General features: G+C 37.1%; 1 protein-coding gene and 1 pseudogene across 1 annotated transcript; one reads left to right on the top strand and one right to left on the bottom strand.

Annotated features, from left to right (window-relative positions):
* Nucleotides 1–298: 298 nt before the first annotated feature.
* LOC107949454 (peroxidase 5-like) lies at nucleotides 299–1,834 on the bottom strand (annotated as a pseudogene).
* A 2,075-nt stretch (nucleotides 1,835–3,909) lies between these two features.
* On the top strand, nucleotides 3,910–5,285 carry LOC107949447 (peroxidase 5). The gene is made up of 2 exons (XM_016884104.2): nucleotides 3,910–4,217; nucleotides 4,304–5,285. The coding sequence occupies exons 1-2, from the start codon at nucleotides 3,999–4,001 to the stop codon at nucleotides 5,087–5,089; spliced, it is 1,005 nt and encodes a 334-aa protein (XP_016739593.2). The 5' UTR covers nucleotides 3,910–3,998; the 3' UTR covers nucleotides 5,090–5,285.
* Nucleotides 5,286–24,108: the final 18,823 nt, after the last annotated feature.

The raw sequence follows: 24,108 nt of genomic DNA, 5'->3' as shown, positions 1-24,108 counted from the left end.
ATTTAATCTTTATAATCTAATTTAGTAAAATTTAATTCCTTCACTTTTTAAAATTTGAAATTTCAATATTGACTTAAAAGGGTCGCATTTAAAACCATTAGATCAAATTCTGCTATTAGTCATTTTTTGTGTATAAGTTGCGGATTTGATTCTTATTATTCAATTTGATCACTTTTAATTTTTAAACTTTTCAAAATTTGAAATTTTAGTTTGAATCAAATGACAATACTTAAATCCGTTAATTAAAATGACTTGACTTTTTTGTGAGTATTATTTGAATAACAAACAAATATAATATTACACATGTGATAATATGTTTAGATTCAATAGCAGTATAACAGTTGAAAATAAAGATTTACATTTAAATCAACAACTGTAGTTGTAAGGAGTTGTTGGTGAAACAAAATGAATGAATGAAAAAAATGGTAATTAAACAAAAAGCAAGTATGGGTTTGCAAGATATATAGGTAGGAGTAGGAGTCGTTTCAAGTAACAGGTCAATTGGGCGCATTGCAAATTCTCCTGATTTCACCTTGTGCACCTGTGAGAACATCAAGGGAACCCATACGCACCATTGCCTTGCCAAACTTTTTAGCCCAGGCTGCACCGTGCCTCACATTGTTCAACACCAACGCGGAGGTCAAGGAACTGTCCATCAATGTCTGGTCGGAGGTGAGCAAACCACGACGACCCCTCAGTTCAGTGTAGTACTTGTTGTCCAGGCGATTGGGTGTGACACTGTCAAGTGGCACTGTGGTTGGATCCCCTCCAGCACCAGCCGCAGATGTTGGGGGTGGGCACTTGGTTTTCAAAAAGGCAGCGTAGTTAGGATCAAGAGAAGGGTCTTGGGCATGAGTGGCGTTAAAAGAGTAGAGTCGGTTGGAAATGGAAGAGCAATGCGAGACACCAATGGAGTGTGCCCCCGATGATGTCACCATCTCATCCACTGACATCCCTTTCCTTGCGAAAAGTTGAGCAATTTGTTGTGCGTTAAAGGATAGCGGGGGCAGGTTTTGTGTTACTTCGTCGATAATGGAGACCTGGCCATCCCGGCGGCCGGCGGGAATGGCGTAATAAATCCCTCCAGCTTTGTAGGTGCTCTCACGGGCAGCGAATGCGGTTATGTCTGCACAAGACACGGTTCCTGGACATTGTGCCTCGATTTGGGCTTTGGCCTCATCAATCACCTCGAAGCCTCGCAAACTTGGGTTATTAGCAGGGTGGTCCATCTCTGCTGGGGGGTTTCCGGGCACGGACCTTAGAAGACGGAAGCATCACAACCCTGAATTTGCATGCAGAAAGTAGAGTTAGAGGAGGAAACATGATGAGTCAATCTATCAATTATTAAGCAAATGAGCGTATACATACCCTGACGAAGCAGTCATGGAAATACATTCGGATGAGACCAGCAGCTATGCCAGGATTAAGTGACACCGCTTTGTTTACAGCTTTTCTCACAATGGTCTCTGCGGATGGACAAGTTTGTGTACAGAAGCCGACCTTCAAAGATGCAGACGCCACGGTTGAGCAGCCAAGCATGAAGGAGAGCAAGGCAATAATGTGAAATTTCGAGCATAACAGTGTCATTGTGCCTGATATATATATAATACAGCAGAAGAAAAACTTAAAAATTAAATGAAAGCAAATTAAAAGTAGAATGGAAAGGGCCGGAGATCAGAAAATGGTGGTTTGTGCAGTTGGGATTGGAAGGTTGTGAGAGTGGAGATGTTGGATGGAGTATATTTATATATAGCCATAGGTGGGGTTGGTGGTGATTACTTGTTGGAACCGAGAACGTGTGTAGTGTTAGCTGTAAGCTTGAAAGCATAGCTTGAGGCTGAAGTGTTCCCTTGTTTTGAACCATTCAGAGGCATGCAGCAGCTTCTTTGTGAGCGAAGACGAAGAAAACTTCAGATTCAGACACATATATTACTTCATCTCTTTAATATCATATATATATATATATATTCAGCTCTGACCAAGCCTTTCAACTGTCTATTCTAAATTATTGCAACGAGAGTTATGGGTTTTCTCAAACTGTAATAGAGTTATGGTAAATTCTATATTTTCATAAAAATTTCACTTCAAAATAAATTTAACTTTTTATTTTCACTTTAATCTCTAAATTTTTAATTTTTTACAATTTAATCTCTATTGCTCAAAACTTATCATTTATTCTACAATTTAATCCTTTTTTATTTCTAGCTTAGAAATTTATCAATTTAACCCCTAATACTAAATTATTCAACATTAACAACATTTACAAACTCAATAGTTGCTAACTTCGACATAAGTTGGGTAGTACTTAATATCGGGACTCCAAAAACATAAAAATTATAAGAAAATGAACTAAATTAACTAACCAATTCAACTTGAAACTTTGAAACCCTAAGCCATGAGTTCTTTTTCTTTCTTTATGTTTCCTTTTTCTTTTATCTTTCTTTATTTCTTTTATTACTATAATATATATATTTACTTAAATATTAAACATATTATAATATATATATTAATTTTAATTTATTAGTAATATATAATAATTTTACACCTTATGTCAGCCTCATTAAAGAATAATGGTGTAATTTCTTCTTTAGTCCCTTTAATTATTTTTTAATCTATGATTCAACTTTCAGCGTATATGTAATTTAGCCTTTATACCTAATTACTTTTAATTCAAGTAAATTCACTTAACTAAAATCTAATTAACTACACAACTAGCTTAGTAAATATTTATTAAAAATATTTACGAGTCTGATTTACGAGAACGGAGGAAGGTATTTTTTATTTTTTTCAATTTGGTTCTTTTCTTTTAATTAACTATCGAAACGTTAAAATTTCTTAATGAAACTTTAATACCACCTTAATTACACTCCGTAAATATTTATAAAAATATTTACGACTCGATTTATAAAAATAAGGTCTCGTTACCTTATTTTCTAAAACCACTTGAACTTAATAAACCACTTATATAACATAAATTATCAAATCAAAAATCTTTTTTTTTAAAAAAAAATCACATTTGACTGGTAAATATTAAATAATAATACGAACTTACTCATCAGATTTGGTGGCCCCGAAACTACTGTTTTCGACACCACTGAAAAATAGGTTGTTACATAATCATTTAAAAATTATAAAGATATAAACATTAAAATAATAAAATTATATTTTTATTATCACAAAAATATACAATTTAATTTCAACCTGACTCACTATTATGTAGATGACAAGTAGTGACATGCAATCACCCCTTTGTGCCACTATTAAGAAACTAAAAATTAAAATGTTGAAACATTTATTATTAACCAAAATTGGAAAAAGAAAAAGTAAATTAGCTATATATGTAGATGTCAACTAGTAATAATTTTTGCAAGTCATGAATGTCTGCAACAATGTGCATAATCTATTTGAAGGATGAACAAAAACAATAATCATAAAGAAAATTGACAAATCAAAACAAATTACAGATATGCATCAATTTTAGTAGCAGCCAAAAATGAAAAGAAAAAACATTTACATGAGTAGGAATATGCAGGCGGTGTTCTATATAAATTTACCATTAAAATAATATTACAGCTAGCGAAACCCCATAACTCTCTTAAGGCAGCAAGTTGCAATAATTTAGAATAGAGAATTGAAGGCTTGGTCAGAGCTGAAAAAAAAAAATATATATATATATATATATGATATTAAGGAGATGAAGTACTATATGTATGTCTGAATACAAAGAAGCCGCTGCATCCCACTGAATGGTTCAAAACAAAGGAACACTTCAACCTCAAGCTACGCTTTCAAGCTTACAGCTAAAACTACACACGTTTTTGGTTCCAACAAGTAATCACCACCAACTCCACCTATGGCTATATATAAATACTCCACCCAACATGTCCACTCTCATTAACCTTTCAATTCCAACTTCACAAACCACCATATTCTGATCCTCAGCCCTTTCCATTTAATTTCTAAGTTTTTCTTCTACTATATTATATATATCAGGAACAATGACTTTTTTGTGCTCTAATTTTCTCATTATTGCCTTGCTTTCCTTCATGCTTGGCTGCTCAACCGTGGCTTCTGCATCTTTGAAGGTCGGCTTCTATACACAGACTTGTCCATCCGCAGAGACCATTGTGAGAAAAGCTGTAAACAAAGCGGTGTCACTTAATCCTGGCATAGCTGCTGGTCTCATCCGAATGTATTTCCATGACTGCTTCGTCAGGGTATGTATACGCTCATTTGCTTAATAATTGATAGATTGACTCATCATGTTTCCTCCTCTAACTCTACTTTTTGCATGCAAATTCAGGGTTGTGATGCTTCCATCCTTCTAAGGTCCGTGCCCGGAAACCCGCCAGCAGAGATGGACCACCCTGCTAATAACCCAAGTTTGCGAGGCTTCGAGGTGATTGATGAGGCCAAAGCCCAAATCGAGGCACAATGTCCAGGAACCGTGTCTTGTGCGGACATAATCGCATTCGCTGCCCGTGACAGCACCTTCAAAGCTGGAGGGATTTATTACGCCGTTCCCGCGGGCCGCCGGGATGGCCGGGTCTCTATTATCGACGAAGTAACACAAAACCTGCCTCCGCCATCCTTCAACGCACAACAAATTGCTCAACTTTTCGCAAGGAAAGGAATGTCAGTGGATGAGATGGTGACATTATCTGGGGCACACTCCATTGGTGTCTCGCATTGCTCTTCCTTTTCCAACCGGCTCTACTCTTTTAACGCCACTCATGCCCAAGATCCTTCTCTTGATCCTAACTACGCTGCCTTTTTGAAAACCAAGTGCCCACCCCCAACATCTGCGGCTGGTGCTGGAGGGGATCCAACCACAGTGCCACTGGACAGTGTCACACCCAATCGCCTGGACAACAAGTACTACACTGAACTGAGGGGTCGTCGTGGTTTGCTCACCTCTGACCAGACATTGATGGACAGTTCCTTGACCTCCGCGTTGGTGTTGAACAATGTGAAGCACGGTGCAGCATGGGCTAAAAAGTTCGGCAAGGCAATGGTGCATATGGGTTCCCTTGATGTTATCACTGGAGCACAAGGTGAAATAAGGAGAATTTGCAGTGTGCCCAACTGATATGTTACTTGAAACGACTCCTACTCCTACCTATATATCTTTCAAACCCATACTTGCTTATTTAATTTGTTTAATTACCATTCTTTTCATTCATTCATTTTGTTTCACTAACAGCTACTTACAACTACAGTTGTTCATTTAAATGTAAATCATTATTTTCACATTATTTTAATCAAGTATAAACCATTTCTATGAAGTGATGTATTCACATGTCTGTCAATTTCTTTCAATTAAATCAAAGAAGGTTATATGTATTCATTTTGTTAATTTTATAATTTTTTAAGCCATTGGAAGGAGGTGGAAGAGAAACAGCTTTTTAGGAAAGAAATAAACTCACTTTGTATTAAACTTTATCTTCTTTTATTCTTTCTTACTATACTTTATCACATACAACTATTTATATAGTTGTAAGTGACTATTGGTTTCAACATATTCGTGTATCCTAGTTAAGTACATGCATGAGTATTAGATATATCTACTCTAATACATTCATTAATGAGCAAATGTATTCTAGAATGTTACAAATTATAATATCCTACACTTCCCCTTAATTTGAATATTTCTTGATTACGTCAAATTTTTCACGCACTCTTCGAAAACCTTCAACCTTTAGAGGTTTTGTAACAATATCCGCCACTTGATCTTTAGTCTTTACAAACTTAAGCTCCACTTCCTTCTTGGCAATATGCTCCCTAATAAAATGATATCTTGTGTCTATATGTTTGCTTCAATCATGGAACACAGGATTTTTCACGAGTGCTTGTGTAGACTTGTTATTAATGCATATTTTAGTTGCTCCTTCCTCAGCTCACATGAAGGCTGCTAAAAGGATTTTTCATTACCTAAAAGGTACGATTGAATTTTGGGCTATTCTACTAATCTTCTCATGACTTTCAACTTTTGGGATTTTGTGACAGTGATTTTGCTAGTGACATTGATGATAGAAAAAAGCACCACTAAAGTGTTTGTTCTTCCTCAAAATAAGGAAAGAAATCATAAGGTTGTCAAGATCTATAAAACAAAATTTACTTAAAAAAGAGTAATTAATAGAAACAGCAAGTAAGAATGTATCTGTAAAGATCAGTAATAATTTTATTTATTCAAGCAAATACAATAAAAGCAAATTGGAAGAGGGAGTTTTTATTTGAAGCTTTAAACGCAAGATGCAAAAATTTGGAGGGAGTTTTTATTTAATGTTTGATATTTAGATTATTATTATTTTAATTCTTATTTAATTACGATGCTTTTGTTTAATTTGTATATTTTAAGGACATGAAAGATTTGATCCTAATTTTGATCTTGATCAAATGCAATTTTATGGACGACTTAGAAGTTGCTATTGAAACTTTCTCAAAAGATAAGAAATTGAGGTAAATTTACTTATCACATCAAATGTTTAGATTTTTCTTCATAAAAAAAATATTTTTTTCTTAATATATGCTATTTGATAATTACTTGATGATTATGTCTGAATGGTAATAGATTAATTTTAATCTTATAAATTGATAGATTTTCATAATATTATCAATCACCTTCGTTAATCAAAGCTTAAAATTCATAATAAAATGTGACCATGGATCGGTTTTCAGTTATCATTAAACTATTTATTTTATTTGTTTATTTGATGGTTTTTATTTTGAATATATATATATAATTTTTCTAAGTTCTAGACATCATATGTTCTTTGCAAAGCCAGTGAAATACAAAAAGGATTATTGAGAACAATCCAAACAACTTCAATCACAGTTTTAAAAAAAAAAACGAATAAAACAAAACAACCTAGCAATTACCACTTAGCAGACAAAAATAACTTCAACAACAGACTTCCCCCTAGTACTCTGCTGCAGAAAACAACAAACCAACCCAGCATCATCCATTCTGCTTCAGCAGCAAATCACCAAGCAGCTTTAAAGAAAATTTTCCTTGACATGCTTTCCTTTGCTAAAGTTTCTGCATTCCATTTTTTTGTGATTAGTGACTGCATACTGGATTTCAGTAAAATGTCTACATCCATATTCAATTCCCGCAAACAACTTAATTAGCGACCATGGACGAAGACTTCTATATTTCAACCAATTCGTGACCGTATTCAAATCAAACTCTATAATCAAAGGAAGTTGCACCTTATGAAACAAACTTGAAAACATCTCTATTGCTACTTTTATAGCCATCAGTACCACCATTTCCAAACCCCTAACTGCACGGTTGCCTGAAAATAGAGCTGAAACAACCCTTTCTCGTCCTGCAACACCCCTCCGCAACCCGCTCTTTTATCTAAAGAAACCCAAGCCACATTAAATTTCATCCAATCACAAGTGTCATGGGTTGCGCATCCTAAGTCCGTGACACAAGGAGGTGCTTCCCAATCCATAATCCACACATTCCCCACCCTTTTAACCAAACTGCTCTTTCTTGACCACCCTTGTAACACCCCTAACCCGTATCCATCGCATGAATAGGATTACGAGGCATTACCAAATAAATACAATTCATAACAAACTTTCTTACTTTGACTCATTAAATCATATAACCTCCAAATTTATATTCAGTCAACATCATAAGAAGACATGAGAATCGAATATTAAGCTCATAACCAAATATTTTTTTTCATTACATATCCAAATCATGAATGCATACTATCACGTTTAACTTCATATGTCTAATTAATCAAATAGGCATCTATTCCGTCGTAATCTTAACCTCAATAAATCACACCATTATCAAAACTGCATGTTTACCAAAATAAACCAATTACCAAATCATATCCATCAACCATATATAATTATATACCCAATCAAACACATTATACTAACATACATTGCTTTTATAAGCGAATTAAAAAGTATAAATTCCATTCCAATATATATATCAACTTGCCACATAAATATTAAACTGCCAATATATATCGTATACATACTTATCAAATGTATTCGTCGTTAACCGTATGTGCAAGCTTATCATTTATCACTTCTAAGCAAAGTTTATACAACCAATCATATATCAAAAACTTGATATCAATAATTAACCACTTTAGCTAATCAAATTTATGATATAGCAAAGCTATTTTGTGACTTATTAAGATATGTAATTCATATAGCATATTAATCCATTTTCAATTGCAATTACCGAATACATCCATCTTTTATAACATACATGTCACACATATATTTTATACCTTAAGTTAAACACATAACAAATATATATCATATTTAATATATATATATAAACATCGTACCAACACATTATATACTGCATATTAATAAGACACACACATCCATAGCAACGAAATATACCTATGACCGATTTCTTCATACCATGTCCTAATCATTAACCAACTTCAATGCACAAACTCATATCACTATCAAACCATTTCCAACACATATGTAGCAGCCCAAATTTGACCGGGCTTAAATAGAATAAAAAGAAATAAATAAATAAATATTTATTTAACAGTCCATTAAAAGTCCAGGTTACAAAGCCCAAATAGTAGGCCCAAAATCAGAACTACCCAGCAGACCCATTACCCTATACCAGTTACAACCTTAACCCAAATAACTTTCAAACCCAAACCTAACCTAAACCTACAGCAGACCCAAACCCGAAGGCCCAAATAGCAGGGGCCGAAATGACTTTCAGATAGGGTTAGAAACCGTAGCTCCCTTTCTCCTCGCGCCGCAAACAAAAGGTTCCAAAAGCCAAGCCTCACGACCCTTCGGTTTCCGTCGTTCCAACTGCCTTCCATCAAGGCCACGATTCCAGGCCCCGAGTCACGCCGAGATCAACGCCACCGATAGACCATCGTCAAGCCCTCGTCACCACCGGATTTCTCGCAAGCACCTGCAAAAGGAAAGGAACCGCAGCAAACAAAACAAATATGGAAGGAGATAAAAAGATTTCTTCCCTAAATGTAATAACAACAGTGGCTATAAAAGCCCGAATCAAAACAATGTAAAGAATCGGGCTTTTTTTGACAAAAAGAGAAATACATTTACTTATTCATAAAAAAGGTTCAAGCAGTTTCTTTAAGAGGTGATATACTCTACTTTGTCTCATTTTTCTTCGTCTTCTCTACATGCATGCAAATACCATTAAAATAAAATAAATTTACCGTCAAAATAGCGTTGAAAATCGAGATTTTGGGCCTCCGACCACCGTACGGGGAGGAGTCGGCGACGGCGCATGGGCGGGCGAGGTTGACGACCGGGGCTCGGCTCGACAGAGACCGGAGCCTAGATCTCTCTCTCTCCCCTCTCATTTCAGAGAGAATTTTAGTTTTCTTTTTAACTCGAGTTGTAAATGAATTTAAAACTAAAAGTTTGACTTATATAGCATAATTGAAACGGTGCCGTTTTGGCTTAATCTGATAAGCATAAAACGACATCGTTTCTAGGCACAGGATCCGCGCGTTGACCCGTGACCCGGAAAGGATCTGTGTGTTTTTGGAAAATGGGCAATTTGCCCGATTGATCCTCCCGTGTTTTTTGAATTTTCAGTTTGATCTTATTTTATTTCTTAATTTAGCCCTAATATTCTAATTTTGTTTCAATTTGGTCCCATAAGTGAGTTTTAAAACAAAATCCAGAAAACGGCGTCGTTTAGGATTAGGGAAAATTGCCTAGTAAGTCCTTTGACGTTTTAATTCTTGCAAATCAGGCCCAGAATTTTTACTATTTTGCAAATTAGCCTTATAATTTTATTCAATTTTAGCCCTTTCTTTATTATTTTAAATTTTGTTATTTTTTATATATATAATTTATTTATTATAAAAAAAACTATACATATATTATTATTAAAAGTACTATTTATATATTTATATAAAATTTTTATTTATCATATATTATTTTCCTATATATATTTAAATTATATTTATTATATAACATTTATTATATTTTTATTATATATTACTTATTATTTTTTTATTATATGTTATGTATATCGTATATTATCTGTTATATTATTTATGTTTTATATTATTCATTATATTATTCATAATTTTAAAATTTGTAAATTATTATTATTAAATTATATTTGTAACTCATATTATATACATATTTCACATATTATTTATTTATTTATTATGTGTTATTTCATTTTAAATTGATATTTTTTATATTATATATTATTTTATAAATTCTTTTACATACTCTTATTTTATATATTATATATTTTTATGTTATATATAATTATTATTCTTTTGTGAAATTTTTTGTTATTACATATTATATATTGTATATTAAATACTATTTTAAAATTATTATTAAATATCATATTTGTATAATAAGTATATTTCGTTAACAATTACTCACTTTATTTTATATTTTTATATATACTAATTCTTTTATATATTTTTATATGGTATATATCATTTATGTATTAAATGTTATTTTATAATTATTATTTGATGTTATATTTTATGAACATGTATATTGATATTATATTACTATTTTTTATATTAAATTGTGTATCATGCATCATTTCTTGATTATTATTATGTATGTTTGTATGTTTTGCTTATTCATCTTCAATATATGCTATGTATATCTTTGTATATATGATGTTATGTAATTTTAAGCATGTATGTATCTAGTATATGATCTTTGTATTATTGCCATTGTATCGTTTAAATGCATGTTTTATTCACTTATTATTGCAATATTCTATTCTATAATGATAATGTGATTCCTCATGCATTAATTAAAAAACAAGATTCCGAAGTTTTCAAAAATAAAAAGGCAATGCTTGGTGTTTGGAAGCTTCGAGAAAAGTAGTGCCCTAACTTACTGGGTTGCGACTTTTCACGTTGAGTTCGAATAGTCAAGCACCCTTCTAAGTTTTTAAAAAATTTTCAAAATACGAGCAACTGTTTTGGAATTTCAAAGCATTGTGTCCTAACTTACTGGATGTGGCGTTTTGTCGTTTCAAGATAGGGATTTAAAAAAAAAGGCTAACTTAGTGTCAAATATCTTAAAAAAATTGTGTCATAACTTATTAGATATAATATTTTGATTTATTTGATACAAACAAACCCTAATTTTCAAAAATCAAAAATATTAAAAGAGGATTGCATCTCAAAATTTTTAAATTTCCGACATTAAAGACATTTTGATAATCAATTAGGTACCAATTTTTGGGCGTTATGAGGGTGCTAATCCTTCCTCGTACATAACCGACTCCCGGACCCATTCTTTTATTTCGTAGACCAAAACTAATGATTTTAAAACAAAATGTTTTAAAGGTGATCCAATTAGATTGGTGGCGACTCCCATTTTCGTTTTTAAAGTCGATTCCCATTTTCCCAAAACTCAGTTTTAAAAATGGTTTCACAGCTTGGCAACTTCACTGGGGATTAATAAGAGAGTCAAGCCGTGTAATTGATTATCTCTTGTCTTAATGTCAGAAATTAAAAATTTTAAAATTTAATCCTCTTTGCATTACATGTGTTTATATTATTGCATGTGTTGCTATATTCTGATACGCATTGCATTTGCATGACCGTTGTGGTCACACCCTTAAGTGGGAGTGAGAAACTACGTCTTCGTGAGGTTTTCGCCTCAGTGCAGGATAGTGGATCACTTTTGGGATACATCCGTACCTGTGGTTTCGTGAGATTTTCATCTCCATGTAGCCATAGGGAAATGTATTCCCCTGAACTGAACTCGATTCAAATGAGCCTATAATGGGCGAGAATCGAGGAATCTGCTGGTCCGGGTACCTCAAACTTTAGAAACAACCTCATATAGAAAAACCGTAAGAGCCCAACTTAGTTAGAGTTAAATTTTAGATATTACCCTTATAAACTATCGTTGAGATTTATTGATATCATGTGATACTGACTATTTCTTTTCTTTTGTTTGCATGTTATTTTGCATTTACAAAGGTATCGGTTCACGGTCAGTTTCTAAGTTAGGAAGTTTTATTATGGAGAACGGACTTCTTGATAAAGTGGAGGGCAACGATAACGTCCATAAATGGTCTGAGCAAACTCAACTAGAAAAGGGGGATAGTATAGCTGTAGGGTATATGTCGGAGCTGTCAGACTACACTCGCATCAATGTCACACAGAATAATCTGCAGGAGCTTAAGAAGATTTGGGATCAGTGGGGCAATGAGACTAAACAGTCATTCTACGGTAATTATAGAGATTTACCTCACTTACTTGATATTCAGATTGATGAGCACTTGTTTCGAGCTCTTGCTCAGTTGTGGAACCCTCCATACAGTTGTTTTACCTTTGGGGAGGTCGATTTAGTGCCTACTGTGGAGGAGTACACTGCCTTACTTCGGTGTCCTAGATTTCAGTGTGATAAGATTTATTCTCGAGCTGCTTGTGTCCCAGCCTTTGGTAAGAAGCTGATGACCATTACGGGGATGAGTGAGCAGTGGATCATGGCTAGAATCAAGGAAAAGGGGGAGAGTAAATGCATTCCGTGGGGGGCTCTGAAAGAACTGATCCAGACGCATCCAGAAGAGGCGAAGAGGGTGGACATTTTTGCCTTAAGCTTATACAGATTGATGGTTTTTCCGAGGGCCTTGGGATATGTAGACGAGGCAACCACGGATCTTTTCCATCGACTTAGCAAACAGGTCATTTCTGTTCCTGCAATCTTGGCAGAGACATTCAGGTCTTTGAATGCATGTAGGACGGCCAGTGCAGGCAGGTTTGTTGGTTGTGCTCAGTTACTTTTAGCTTGGTTCTATAGTCACTTCGGATTGATGGAAAAAGTGGTTTGTCGGGTCTTCTTTGAGGATTACTCACCGTTGAAAGATATAGTAGCCTCATCTAGAAAAGTGGAGGTGTCGGAAGAGAATTGGATAGCGCTACTTCAGAACCTTCAGTCAAAAGATGTTGAGTGGAGGGCTCCCTAGATGATTCCTGGTGAGATTCTTTATCGATGCGGCAGTTTTGATTGGGTTCCTCTGTTGGGAATTTGGGTGCCATTGGTTATACCCCTTTGCTTGTGTTGAGGCAGCTTGGATTGAAGCAGTTCGTACCAGCAACTCATGGGCTGACTCAAAGTGAGTTCGTGTATAGAGGAGCTGACTACAAGAGGAAAGTCAGTGAGATCTCTAGTGCTTGGAATAAGACTTGTCGATTAAAAGGAGTAGCTATTAGCCCTGCTACGACTCTAGAGTATGTTGAATGGAGAGACAGAAGGATTAATGATAACATCCTTAAGCCAAGCGTGGAAGGAGCTCGACTGATAGAGGAATATTTGCAAGTAATACCCTCGGAGTTAGAAATTATGAAGCAAGAGTTCAAGAGAAAGAACTTGGAGCTTGAAAAGAGGATAGTAAAGCTTGAAGAAGAAAAGATGTACTTGAGCTTAGACGTCGATGTTCAAAGGATGGAGGTCGAGAAAGAGAGAAAAGAAAAAATGAAGATTGAGGAAGATCGAGATGATCTAAATGAGCATTACAAAAAGGCACAAGTATCCTTGAGGAGAGCGAGAGTAGGAGGGTCTTCAGATCAGTTGCAAAAAAAGGTCCAAGAGGAAAAAGCTAGAGCTGAGTATTGGGAGAGGAAGTTCCAAGAGATGCGGTCGTAGAATTTGGCATTAGAGGAAGAGAATACAGGGTTGAAGACCAATGTAACTGAGCTTGAAAGATCCCTTCGTTGGCATCGAAACCATGATCCTACGGTCGAGTTAAAGGAGCTAAAAAGTAAGGTTGAAGATTTGGAAGTGGCAGTGCATGATGGTGAACTTGGATTGAGTAGCTCGAGGTGCGAGAAGATTCTCTAAAGGGAGAGCTTCAGTAGTCTAGAGGACAGGTCAGAGAAAGGGATCACGTCATTGGTGAAGCCTGAGCCCAGATTCGAGAGGTTTCTGAATATGTTCGAGACTTAGCAGTACGAGCTGATGCTTTGAGTATGATGTATGAGTTAGCGTCTGATAAAGGTCGAGAGTTAGCCCTTTTGTTAGATAAAGTTAGAACTTTGGGCATTAGGGCAAAGGCGTATGTGTAATCCATTTATATGTAAAGATATTCTTTTTCTAAATAAAGTTTTCTAAATGAGATTGAATCGAGATCGATGCCTTTTTGCATTCATGCATTTGCATTACATCATATCATATGCATTCAAAGTTATAGAAAGACCCTAATTAGTTAAAGTTTACTTCCAGAGAGATAGAAAAGAAAATCTAGAAATCACACATCCTTACGGCACTCGCACTAAAACTAAGAGTATGGATCAAAGGTTCGAACAATTGCAAGAGGATATGCAAGACCAATTGCAAGAATAGTTGGTCAAAATACAGAATGACATGAGGGAGCAAATGTTAGAGGCTCAGAGGAATATGATGGCTGAAATGGCTCAACTGTTAAGGGCCACTGATAAAGGAAAAGCTCCCATGACAATCATTGAAGAGGAGAATGAGGGTCCTCCTCCGGGTTTTACTCTGCCTCATGTGCCACTGCAAACCGAAGCACCTTCTAGAAGGCCATCTGTCACTGTGAGACCTCAACATGAGCCGGTTGATGCTGGAATCCCCGTAAATTTCCCATCTGGGTCGGGAAATAATTTAGGCGATAACTCGATCAACCCTATCACTCCTGATCTGGATCTGATGGAGAAGGAAAGAATGGCAACCGAATCCTCAAAACAGTTGGAGGATCATTGCAAGTGGTTGGAGGAGAAGTTTAGGGTTTTAGAAAGCGCTGGCAATCATCATGGGATTGATGCCAAAGACTTAAGTTTGGTTCCAGACTTGGTACTTCCTCACAAATTCAAGATGCCAGAGTTTGAAAAGTACAACGAGACTACTTGCCCAGAGGCATACATAACAATGTTTTGTAGGAGAATGACTGGGTACGTGAACAATGATCAACTATTGATCCATTGTTTTCAAGACAGCTTAGTAGGAGCAGCGGTTAGGTAGTACAATCAGTTGAACCGTGCAAGAATCTATTCATGGAGAGATCTTACACAAGCCTTTATGCAACAGTACAGCCATGTGACTAATATGACGCTAGACAGGATCACACTTCAAAACATGGAGAAAAAGCCTAATAAAAATTTTAGGCAATATGCACAACAATGGAGGGAAGTAGCAATGCAAGTACAACCACCACTGTTAGAAAATGAGACCACCATGTTGTTTATCAACACTTTGAAGGCGTCGTTCATCACTCACATGATCGGAAGCACCACGAAAAGTTTCGCGGATATAGTTATGGCAGGAGAGATGATTGAGAATGCCATAAGGGGTGGTAAAATTGAGGGGAAAAGGCTAAAAGATCGGCCCCAAGGAGAAAGGAAAATGAGGTGAATAACATGAATAGCCTCAACTCAAGGGAAATAACAGTTGGTCAACCCAAAGCAGCTGCGGTCGAGCTACAAAGTACTCGAAGAAAGGAATTAGCCACAAGACAGAATTCGGAAAGGATGCAATTCACGCCTATCCCCGTGACGTATCGTGAGCTTTATCAAAGCTTATATGATGCACATGTCATTGCACCATTTCACTTGAAACCGCTGTAGCCACTATACTCCAAATGGTATGACGTAAATGCTAAATGCGAATATCATGCAAGAATACCGAGGCATTTGATTGAAAACTGCAGCAGATTCAAGAAGGCCGTGGAGAGGCTTATCACGATGGGGGTTGTGAAATTCGACAGTACCCCTAATGCTAAAAATCTGTTACCAGATCATGACAATCAATGAGTGAATGCCATTAATGAAACCAGGGAAGAAAGAATCAAGGAAGATGTTGCTAAGGTCAAGACACCCATGAAAGTAATATGGGAGGAGATGGTGAAGAGAGGTATGTTGACCTCTGGAAAAGGTAGAGAAAGAATGGGAACTATTGTGAATTCCATGGAGAGGTGGGTCTTATGATCCAAAATTGTGAAGAGTTCAATGCCATGGTACAAGGCCTTATGGTTAACAAAGAGCTACAGATTTTTGAGGATGGTTCTTGCAAAAGACAAATATATGTGCTAGAAAATGAACAACAAGGAACCAGCCGACCAAGAAATATTATTTCCTTGCCAAGGAATAATGAAGTGGGGGCGCAAATCGGCCCCAAGGTCGTCACGTATAAACCCACTCCTTTCCCTTACAAGGATGAAAAGAGGGTGCCATGGAGCTATGACTGCAGTGTAACAGTACCTGAAGGAGAGAGTATAGCCAGTGCGTCTAGGGGCGTACAAAATGAAGGTTCCCATACACGAAGTGGGAAGCGTTATGATGAAAGAGGCATCAGAATGGAGCCCACGAAAACAAAAGATGTTGACGTTGAGAATGAGAAAGAGACTGAAGCACCCATCAATGAGCCAGTAAAGGAGGAGGAGGCTAAGGAGTTTCTACAGTTCCTTAAGCATAGCGAGTATAGTGTGGTCAAGCAGTTGCGTAAGCAGCTAGCGCGAATATCAGTATTAGCCCTACTGCTGAATTTTGAGGTGCATCGGGATGCATTGTTGAAGGTACTTAACAAAACATATGTCACCCACGACATATCCGTTAACAAGTTGGACCGGTTGGTGAATAACATCAGTGCTGACAATTTCATCTACTTCAATGATGATGAAATTCCCCTTGGGGGCATAGGGTCAACCAAGGCCTTATACATCACTACTTGGTGTAAGGGATACACGCTTCCAAGTGTACTCGTTGATAATGGGTTGGCTTTGAACGTCTTTCCATTGTCCACATTGAACAGATTACTCATTGACAGTTTGCATATGAAAACATGTCACAATGTGGTAAGAGCCTTCGATGGAACCGAAAGGAAAGTGATGGGACGAATTGACATCCCTTTGGAAATTGGGCCAAATACATATGAAGTTGATTTCTTAGTGATGGATATCAAGCCCTCCTATAATTGTTTATTGGGGAGACCATTGATACACTCAGCAAGAGCGGTGCCCTCCTCATTGCACCAAAAATTGAAGTTAGTGACAGATGGATAGTTAGTAACCATCAATACGGAGGAGGATATTATAGCAGCAGTCACTAGCAAGGCCCCTTATGTTGAGGCAAATGAAGAGGCTATTGAGTGTTCTTTTCGCTCTTTAGAAATCATCAATGCGACTTTCATTTTGGAGAGAAGTGAGGTGCCCGTACCCAAAATGTCTAGAGCCACAAGGATGGCCCTGCAAATGATGATAGGGAAAGGGGCATTGCCAGGAAAAGGACTAAGAAGACAGTTGCAAGGAGGGGTTCAAATCCCAAAACTGATTGAGAAGAAAGATCGCTTTGGTTTGGGCTTCAAGCCAGACTATAAGCACAAGAGGCAAGAGATTGAGAAGTGCCAAGCGAGAAGAAAGACGCGCTTGAATGGAGGAGAAGTGGAATGGGAACCGATGACATTCCCACCTATATCTAAATCCTTTAAGACAGAAAGGTTACTGATAAAAGAAAGTCATCAGATTAATGTTGTACACAATGAAGGATTGGAGCAAGGAAGCCTCGAGGGCATTCGCCCTTACGAACCGGGGAGCTCTCTAAATAATTGGACTGCGGAAGACCTTCCTGTAGTCTTTAAGAATATTTCAGAGTAATTCTCGAAACATGTCTGTTACTCTAGGGCCTACGAGTAGTAAGATTACGCTTGTGAAAAAGGCTTATGATCATCTATTATTATTTTAATAAAACATAACTTTATTATCAATTTGGACAAATATGGTTTCTTTTTATCAATCAATATTTCGTTAAACTTTCGCAATTCTCATTCTTTCATTCATAGCACATAAACAATCATTCTTAGATTCATTCATTCTTTGTATATTCTTTCATACCCCCACAGGTCCCTAGATATCAATGATATGAGTACTGATACTGCAACTCCTGATTTCTCTTGTGAGCAAGACATGTGTTTAAAGGAATCTCAAGATTTTGAAGATGTTCAAGATTGTGATGTGTCTCTTGATCTGTTAAGAATGGTAAAACAAGAGGAAAAACAAATTATGCCTCATGAAAAAGAGGCAATAGAAAATGTAGCCCTAGAGGAAGGGAAGGAGTTGAAAATTGGAACACTGATTACCAAGGACACAAGGCATGGTCTGGTTGAATTGCTTCGAGAGTTCAAGGATATCTTCGCATGGTCATATCAGGATGTGCCCGGATTGAGTACCGACATTGTAGTACATCGTCTTTCGATAAGACAGGATTGCAAACCAGTCCAGCAGAAGTTACGGAGAATGCGGCCAGACATTGTTCTAAAAATAAAAGCTGAGGTTAAGAAGCATTCGATGCAGAATTCTTACAAGAGGTCAAGTATTCTGAATGGGTAGCTAATATTGTTCCAGTCCCTAAGAAGGATGGGAAGGTACGAATGTGTGTTGATTACAGAGATATAAATAAAGCTAGCCCCAAAGATAATTTCCCTCTGCTACATATAGACACTTTAGTGGACAACACAGCAGGATATTCGTTGTTCTCCTTTATGGATAGTTTCTCAGGATACAATCAGATAAAGATGCATCCTAAGGACATGGATAAAACCACACTCATAACATTGTGGGGCACTTTTTGTTACAAGGTAATGCCTTTTGGGTTGAAAAATGCAGGGGCAACGTACCAACGGGCCATGGTGAACTTGTTTCACGACATGATGTATAAGGATATTGAGGTGTATGTTGATGATATGATTGCCAAGTCGCGTACAGAAAAAGAGCACATTGAGGTCTTGAGAAGATTGTTCTTAAGATTGAAAAAATTCCAGTTGAAGCTCAATCCAGCAAAGTGTACCTTTAGAGCCCGATCGGGAAAGCTATTGGGTTTCGTAGTCAGTGAAAAGGGAATAGAAGTTGATTCAGATAAAGTCAGAGCAATACGAGAATTGCCTCCTCCACAAACTCAAAAAGAAGTTCGAGGATTCCTGGGAAGGTTGAATTACATCGCTCGGTTCATTTCACAACTAACTGAAAAATATGATCCTATCTTTCGCCTCATCAGAAAGTACAATCAAGGTACTTGAGATGAGGAGTGCCAGAATGCTTTTGAAAAGGTCAAGCAGTATTTGTTGAATGCTCCGGTATTATCTTCACCTAGCCCAGATAAACCGTTGATACTATACTTGTCAGTTTTCAATAATTCTATGGGATGTGTGCTTGGTCAGCATAACGAGTCAGGGAAAAAGGAGAAGGCAATTTATTATCTCAGTAAGAAATTCACTGACTGTGAAATGAGATATCTACCAATTGAAAAGTTGTGCTATGCGCTGATTTGGACAACTCGAAGATTAAGATAGTATATGCTATACCATACCACTTGGCTCATCTCAAAGCTTGATCCATTGAAATACATGATGGAGTCAACGGCTCTGAATGGGAGAATGGTGAGATGGAAAATTTTACTTTCAGAGTTTGATATAGTATACATAAGTCAGAAGGCTATAAAAGGAAGTGCGGTAGCAGACTTCTTGGCCAGTAGGGCTCTAGAGGATTATGAGCCATTGAATTTTGATTTTCCAAATAAGGAGTTACTGTGTATAGCAACGATTGAAAATTCTCCTTGGAAGCTAAATTTTGATGGGGATTCTAATGCAGTGGGAAATGAAATTGGGGCAGTCTTGGTATCCCCGAATGGTGATCATTACCCGTTCACGTACAAGTTAGACTTTGATTGCATGAACAATATGGCTGAGTATGAAGCATGCATCATGGGACTTCAAGCAACTATAGAGCGAGGTATAAAAACCCTAGAAGTATATAGAGATTCTGCGTTGGTAATTTATCAGCTTAGAGATGAATGAGAGACAAGGGACCCTAAATTGATCAATTATCGAAAAGTAGTTTTGGGGTTACTTGAGGAATTCGATGACATCACCTTCAATTATCTCACACAGGACGAAAATTAGATGGCAGATGCGTTAGCAACCTTGGCCTCAATGATTAAGGTGAATAAAGAGGAAGAGATGAGACCAATTCAAATGAGTGTCTACGAGGCTCCAGCTCATTGTTACAACATTGAGAAGGAAGAAAAGGATGATAACCCTTGGTATTAGGATATATTACGATATGTGAAAGATCGTAAATACCCTGAACAGGCCAATGAAAATGACAAACAAACTTTGAGAAGGTTGGCTTGCGACTATGTCTTGGATGGGGATATTCTGTACAAGAGAAGGAAAGACCAAGTACTTTTGAGATGTGTTGATGCTGTGGAAGCTAAGCTGATTTTAGAAGAAGTTCATGAAGGTGTATGTGGGACGCATGGAAATGGGTTCACGATGGCAAGGCAAATCATAAGGTTTGGCTATTATTGGGCCACTATGGAAGGGGACTGTATCAACTATACCAAGAAATGCCATAAGGGTCAGATTTATGGGGAAAAAATTCATGTACCACCTTCACCTTTACATGTTATGACTTCTCCATGGCATTTTTCCATGTGGGGCATGGATGTCATTGGACCAATATCATCGAAAGCTTCGAATAGATATCGGTTTATCTTCGTGGTAATTGACTACTTTACAAAATGGGTAGAGGCCGCTTCTTATGCGAATGTTACTAAGTCAGCTGTGAGTCGATTCTTGAAGAAGGAGATCATTTGTCAGTATGGAATGCCTGAGAAGATCATATCCGATAATGTATTGAACTTAAACAATAAAACGATAGCAGAGGTTTGCGACCAGTTTAAGATCAAGCACCACAATTCTTCTCCCTATCGTCCAAAAATGAATGGGGCAGTGAAGGCCGCCAACAAGAACATTAAGAAAATAGTGGGGAAGATGACTGAGACTTATAGAGATTGGCATGAGAAATTACTGTTTGCACTCCTGGCCTATCGAACATCTGTCAGAACCTCTACTGGGGCAACCCCATTCTCGTTAGTTTATGGGATGGAAGCAGTGCTACCTATTGAAGTAGATATACCTTCTCTTCGAATTTTGACGGAGATAAGGTTAGATGAAGCTGAATGGGTTCAATCGCGATATGATCAGTTGAACTTGATTGAGGAAAAGAGGCTAAGAGCCATTCAACATGGTCAGATGTATCAGAAGCGAATGATGCGAGCTTATGATAAGAAAGTTCGACCAAGAGAATTCCACGAGGGAGACCTTGTACTGAAAAAGATCCTTCCTATTCAAAAAGACTTTAGGGGGAAATGGATGCCGAATTGGGAAGGGCCATACGTCGTGAAGAAAGCTTTCTCTGGCGGTGCATTGATCTTAACAGAAATGGATGGGAAGAGTTTACCCAATCCAGTGAATTCGGACTCAGTTAAAAAATACTTTGTCTAAAGGAGAAGAGAATCCAAGGTGAAAACCCGCAAAGGGCGCCTTGAGATTTAAAAAAAAATGGAGAGGCCAAGGTGAAAACTGGCAAAGGGCACCTTGTGACCAAAGGGGTTTTGAGTTGAAAACCCGAAAGGGCAGCTCAAATTTTGAAGAGTACACAGTGATCTTGCTATATTTGATTCATTAAAGAAAGAAGCACGTTGAATATTGGGGCATCAACAAAGTACTATTGGATCCTTTAAACACATTTTGAACTCAAGACAGACTTCATGGAGCTGGTGTATAGACACTTTTATCCTGTTTGCTATCTTTAGATTCTATTTCTTCTTAAAGATAGGCTTTCAAATTAATTTCCTTTGTATCTTTTCGGTAATTCATTCAAATCCAATTATTCTTAAAAGTTTATTCATCTTCCATTATTCTTTAAGTAAGTTGCATTGAAATAATGATAGATGAACTAAATATGTTCACAAACGAAGTTTTGTGCATTACTCTAGAATTTCTAGATAATACAAGAAACTAAAACAGGAAAATTGTTCGAGAAATTCATGTAAGTAAGGGATGAAGGAACTCGAGGAATTTCTTTCTTCCAGTCCAAAAGGAAAATGGACAAAAAACCAACGATTCAATTCTAAGGAAAGATTATCTTACAGACATCCTCAGTGGATTGTAGCATTGGAAGAAGGGTACAAGCCTATAGGCTGAGCAAGAATAATACTTTGAGAAAAGAAAAGACAAATGAAGGAATGATTGGTGACGTCTAGGATAGGGGTCATGTTCATAACATTAGGAACATTCGATCATAGCATCCTAATTATCAGGCATAATCATTCTACAGGATATCAAAGACAATGCGCCTTAATCCCCTAAGCAGTAGGGTAATAGGCCGCAGCATAACAGATCTAACCTTCAGATGTTTATACTGAAGCAGATCCAAGATGGTTTGGCATCCTTGTGCTTACAAGGAACAAATCAAAGACATAGCTGATTTGGCTTTCACGGTTTACGCTGAAGCAAATCTAAGATGACTTGGCATCTCTGTATTGTCAGAGAACAAATAGAAGTCTGGCATCTCCATTTTGATGGAGAGCAGATACATAGCAGATCTAACCTTCAGATGTTTATACTGAAGCAGATCCAAGATGGTTTGGCATCCTTGTGCTTACAAGGAACAAATCAAACACATAGCTGATTTGGCTTTCACGTGTTTACACTGAAGCAAATCTAAGATAATTTGGCATCTCTGTATTGTCAGAGAACAAATCAAAGTCTAGCATCTCCATTTCGATGGAGAGCAGATACATAGCAGATCTAACCTTCAGATGTTTATACTGAAGCAGATCCAAGATGGTTTGGCATCCTTGTGCTTACAAGGAACAAATCGAAGACATAGCTGATTTGGTTTTCGCGTGCTTACGCTGAAGCAAATCTAAGATGATTTGGCATCTCTGTATTGTCAGAGAACAAATCGAAGAAATAGATTTGCCGTCTCTGTATTCGGAGGAGAGCAGATCGAAGATATCAACAGGACAGTCATAAGTTTACAAGAAGCTGATTGAAGACCATAGAACCGGTCAAATTTGGTCTTTCTATGAGTCTTTGCTCGATTCCTGTTACACAACAATGAGTAAAAAGGGGCAGCTGTAGCAGCCCAAATTTGACTGGGCTTAAATAAAACAAAAAGAAATAAATAAATATTTATTTATTTAACAGTCCATTAAAAGTCCAGGTTACAAAGCCCAAACAGTAGGCCCAAAATTAGAACTACCCAGCAAACCCATTACCCTATACCAGTTACAACCTTAACCCAAATAACTTTCAAACCCAAACCTAACCTAAGCCTACAGCAGACCTAAACCCGAAGGCCCAAATAGCAAGGGCCCAAATGACTTTCAGATAGGGTTAGAAACCCTAGCTCCCTTTCTCCTTACGCCGCAAACAGAAGGTTCCAGAAGCCAAGCCTCACGACCCTTCGGTTTCCGTCGTTCCAGCTGCCTTCCATCAAGGCCACGATTCCAAGCCCTGAGTCACACCAGATCAATGCTACCGATAGACCATCATCAAGCCCTCGTCACCACCGAATTTCTCGCAAGCACCTGCAAAAGGAAAGGAACCGCAGCAAACAAAACAAATATGGAATGAGATAAAAAGATTTCTTCCCTAAATGTAATAACAACAGTGGCTATAAAAGCCCGAATCAAAACAATGTAAAGGATCGGACTTTTTTTGACAAAAAGAGAAATACATATACTTATTCATAAAAAGGGTTCAAGCAGTTTCTTTAAGAGGTGATATACTCTACTTTGTTTCATTTTTCTTCGTCTTCTCTACATGCATGCAAATACCATTAAAATAAAATAAATTTACAGTCGAAATCGCGTTGAAAATCGAGATTTTGGGCCTTCGACCACTGTACGGGGAGGAGTCGGTGACGGCGAGTGGGCGCGTGAGGTCGACGACCGAGGCTCGGCTCGACGGAGACCGGAGCCTAGATCTCTCTCTCTCTCCCCTCTCATTTCAGAGAGAATTTTAGTTTTTTTTAACTCGGGTTGTAAATGAATTTAAAACTAAAAGTTTGACTTATATAGCATAATTGAAACGGTGCCGTTTTGGCTTAATCTGATAAGCATAAAACGACGTCGTTTCTAGGCACAAGATCCGCGCGTTGACCCGTGACCCGAGGAGGATCCGCGTGTTTTTGGAAAATGGGCAATTTGCCCGATTGATCCTCCTGTGTTTTCTGAATTTTCAGTTTGATCTTATTTTATTTCTTAATTTAGCCCTAATATTCTAATTTTGTTTCAATTTGGTCCCATAAGTGGATTTTAAAAC

This window comes from Gossypium hirsutum, chromosome A08 (genome assembly GCF_007990345.1).
Source record: "Gossypium hirsutum isolate 1008001.06 chromosome A08, Gossypium_hirsutum_v2.1, whole genome shotgun sequence".
Classification (NCBI taxonomy): Eukaryota; Viridiplantae; Streptophyta; class Magnoliopsida; order Malvales; family Malvaceae; genus Gossypium; species Gossypium hirsutum.
This window is presented reverse-complemented; position numbering and strand designations above follow the sequence as displayed.